Genomic DNA, 2,862 nt, shown 5'->3' on the forward strand with positions numbered 1-2,862 from the left:
TTTACAAAGGTTTCTTGAAGGATTTCATGGAATAGATTATCAATTCCCTTATGAGTCTCTTCACCATCTAGAATACCAATTATCCAGATGTTTGTACATTTGATGGTATCTAGTATTTCTCATATACTATTCTCACTTTGGGGGCAATTTTCTCAGTCTTTGTGGTGGATTTTTCTAGGAAAGCAATATTTCACAGCTCAAGTTCAGTATCCATCTCAGGATGGGCAAAATCTTGAGGAGAATGGAGAAGAGATTGCAGTGTGGCCATCACGCTGCGGGAGGGAGGGGGGTCCTTTCTCTCTCTCTTCTCTCTCTTTCTTCCTCTGGCAAACGCATACCCTAGAGCAAATTTTTTAAAAAGGGGGTGCCAACAGATGATGTAGCAGTTACATCACTGGACTCCCATATGGTCAACCATGGTTTGAGTCGTGGACCTGGTGGCTTGAAAATTGCCCAGGCATGTGTGCGTAGGTGCCCAAGAACCCAGGAGGAGAATGGGGAAGGAAGAATTGTGGCTATTTCCCCAGGGGTGATTTCTCACTTTCCCTCTCTTGTCTCTGTCTCTCTCTCTCTCTGGCAAGAGCACATGCCCTAAGGCAAAAACCTCTTTAAAAACAAAACGGAAAGTGCTATGAATACCTCTATAAATATGCATGTAGCAAACTATAGTTACAGTGAGATTTTGCTACTTTTGATTTTGTTTTGAAAACTTTCCAAACTTTGTTTTATAAATCGATTATTGCTAATAGTTAATCAATGGACCGGCAGGTGGTGTGTTGGTTAAGGCACTGGATTCCCACATGGCCAATCACAGTTCAAGTCCCGGACCTGGTGACTTTCTTTCTTTTTTTCTTCATCATAATAAATGAACATTTATTAATTATATGCTCAGGGCATTACTCTGAAGTGAATAATGAACAAATAACTAGGTTTGGTAATATTTTGGTTCGAGCTCTCTATCCCTTTGAGAAGTTAAAACAGTTGAAAGACTGATCTGATTGCTGCAGACTAAGATTATTCCCATTCATTCTTTTTTTTTTTTTTTTAATATGGAATGCTTCACGAATTTGCATGTCATCCTTGTGCAGAGGCCATGCTAATCTTCTCTGTATCATTCCAATTTTGGTATATGTATGTGCTGCTGAAAAAAAAATGAACCGAGTGCTTGGTGGCTTGCTTTCTCACCTTCCTTCTCTCTCTCTGTCGCTCTCTAGTCAAATTTAAAAAATCATAATAATGAATGAAATTAAATAAAATATTTTTTTAAAAAGTTATTAGAGTATATTGTAATAAATTAAATAATAGAAAAGGGTAGAAAATCTTCCAAATTGGAGGAGGCCCTTAATGGTGCAAAGGATTAGGAGCCACTACATCTAGCCTAGTCCTGTCAATTGAAAAAACTGGAGTTCATTCAGGTACATAAAAGGCAAAACAGGAACTGGGACTTGGACCTGATGATTCCTGAACAATATGTTACATCATACACTGCTTCCCTGAAGAAGTCGCTGGTGAACTGGTTGTTTTAATGATATCATGTGAGTAATGTTCTGATAAACAATTACTTTTTTTAAGGGACTGCTGGAAGGTTCTGCTGCATACCAGGAAAGGCTAGAGATGGCAAAGAACTACTTCCAACTTTCAGTAAACCGACCAGAAGGGTGAGTTATAGTTAGGACTCCTACACAGTTAAATTGGTGGTTGGGTAATTCTTTTAAATAATAAGTTTGCTTGTTTTTGTTATTTGTAATCCGTTCATTTATTATAGCAAATACAGAAAGTTGTGAGAAGGAAATAAATTTTACCACCTTAATTTATTGTTTTCCAGTGTTTTTTTCCCAGTTGAGTTTTTTATTTATAGAAATTTTATGTTATATGTATTATTTTTACTCAATGTGATCTTATATTTTTCCACAGCATTGCAAAGTCTTTGTAAACACACACACATATGTATATATTTTTTAAGACAGAAATTTTTGCTATAGGGCATGTGTGCTCACCAGAGACAGAGACAGACAGACAGAAAGCAAGAAATTGCCCACCAAGGGAGATGGCCACATTGCAATCCCTTCTCCATTCTCCTCTCAGGATTTTAGACATGCATGCACAACAGACCCGGTTTGAGTTTCAAGCCATTAGGTCTAGGACTTAAACCATGGTTGGCCATGTGGGAGTTCAGTGAGGTAACGACTATGCCGTCTGCTGGCCCCAAATTTTTAAACAGTTTAAAACCCAAATGATATCTCCCTCTAAACCTGTTCTGGAATTCCAAATGTCTGGGTTTTTTCTAGAATATCTGAATTAATATCATAAACTTTTTATCAATGTATTTTAATAATACCACCATCCTCATTTCCTAGACCCCCTGGCTGTCTTTGGAGCTAGTCCATAGAGCCTGCTTAACATTATCGGGTGTTGCGTTCTTCTTTCTTATTGCTCTTCTACCTTAACTGTTTATTTATTTTACTGTGGCAGTACCTAAACTTGTCTCTCAATCTCTAGTGACTCTTTTCTCCTAATTCATCTCTTAGAGTCAGAATAACCTGCATAAAATATATCTCTAATCAGGGACCAGAAGATAGCATAATGGACTCCCACATAGTTGACTGGTTTGAGTCCTGGACCTGACAGCTTAAAACTCATACCAGGCATATGTGCGTGCATGCCCAAGATCTCAAGAGGAGAATAGAGGAGAATGGATTGTGGCATAGCCATCCCTCCGGGGGCTGATTTTTCACTGTCTGTCTCTCTTTCTCCCTGGCTAGCACATGTGTTGTATAGCAAAAATCTCTCCAAAAAACAAACAAACAAACAAAAAAACAAAAAATATATATATGTATATATACATATATACATATATATATA

At 37.7% G+C, this 2,862-nt stretch overlaps 1 protein-coding gene and 1 pseudogene across 3 annotated transcripts in view; one reads left to right on the plus strand and one right to left on the minus strand.

The window, feature by feature from the left end:
- The window catches only part of LOC102486210 (dnaJ homolog subfamily C member 9), a 90,245-nt gene that overhangs the window by 73,819 nt on the left and 13,564 nt on the right, over nt 1-2,862 (plus strand). For all 3 annotated transcript variants that reach the window (XM_014584838.2, XM_006170068.3, XM_027768903.1), the window contains one exon: nt 1,573-1,658. In XM_014584838.2, coding sequence (XP_014440324.1) covers nt 1,573-1,658 — 86 coding nt within the window. The remainder of the gene's footprint in view (nt 1-1,572; nt 1,659-2,862) is intronic.
- Nucleotides 1,044-1,142, minus strand: LOC114006439 (uncharacterized; annotated as a pseudogene).

Source organism: Tupaia chinensis, unplaced genomic scaffold (assembly GCF_000334495.1).
Source record: "Tupaia chinensis unplaced genomic scaffold, TupChi_1.0 Scaffold148012_1, whole genome shotgun sequence".
NCBI lineage: Eukaryota > Metazoa > Chordata > Mammalia > Scandentia > Tupaiidae > Tupaia > Tupaia belangeri.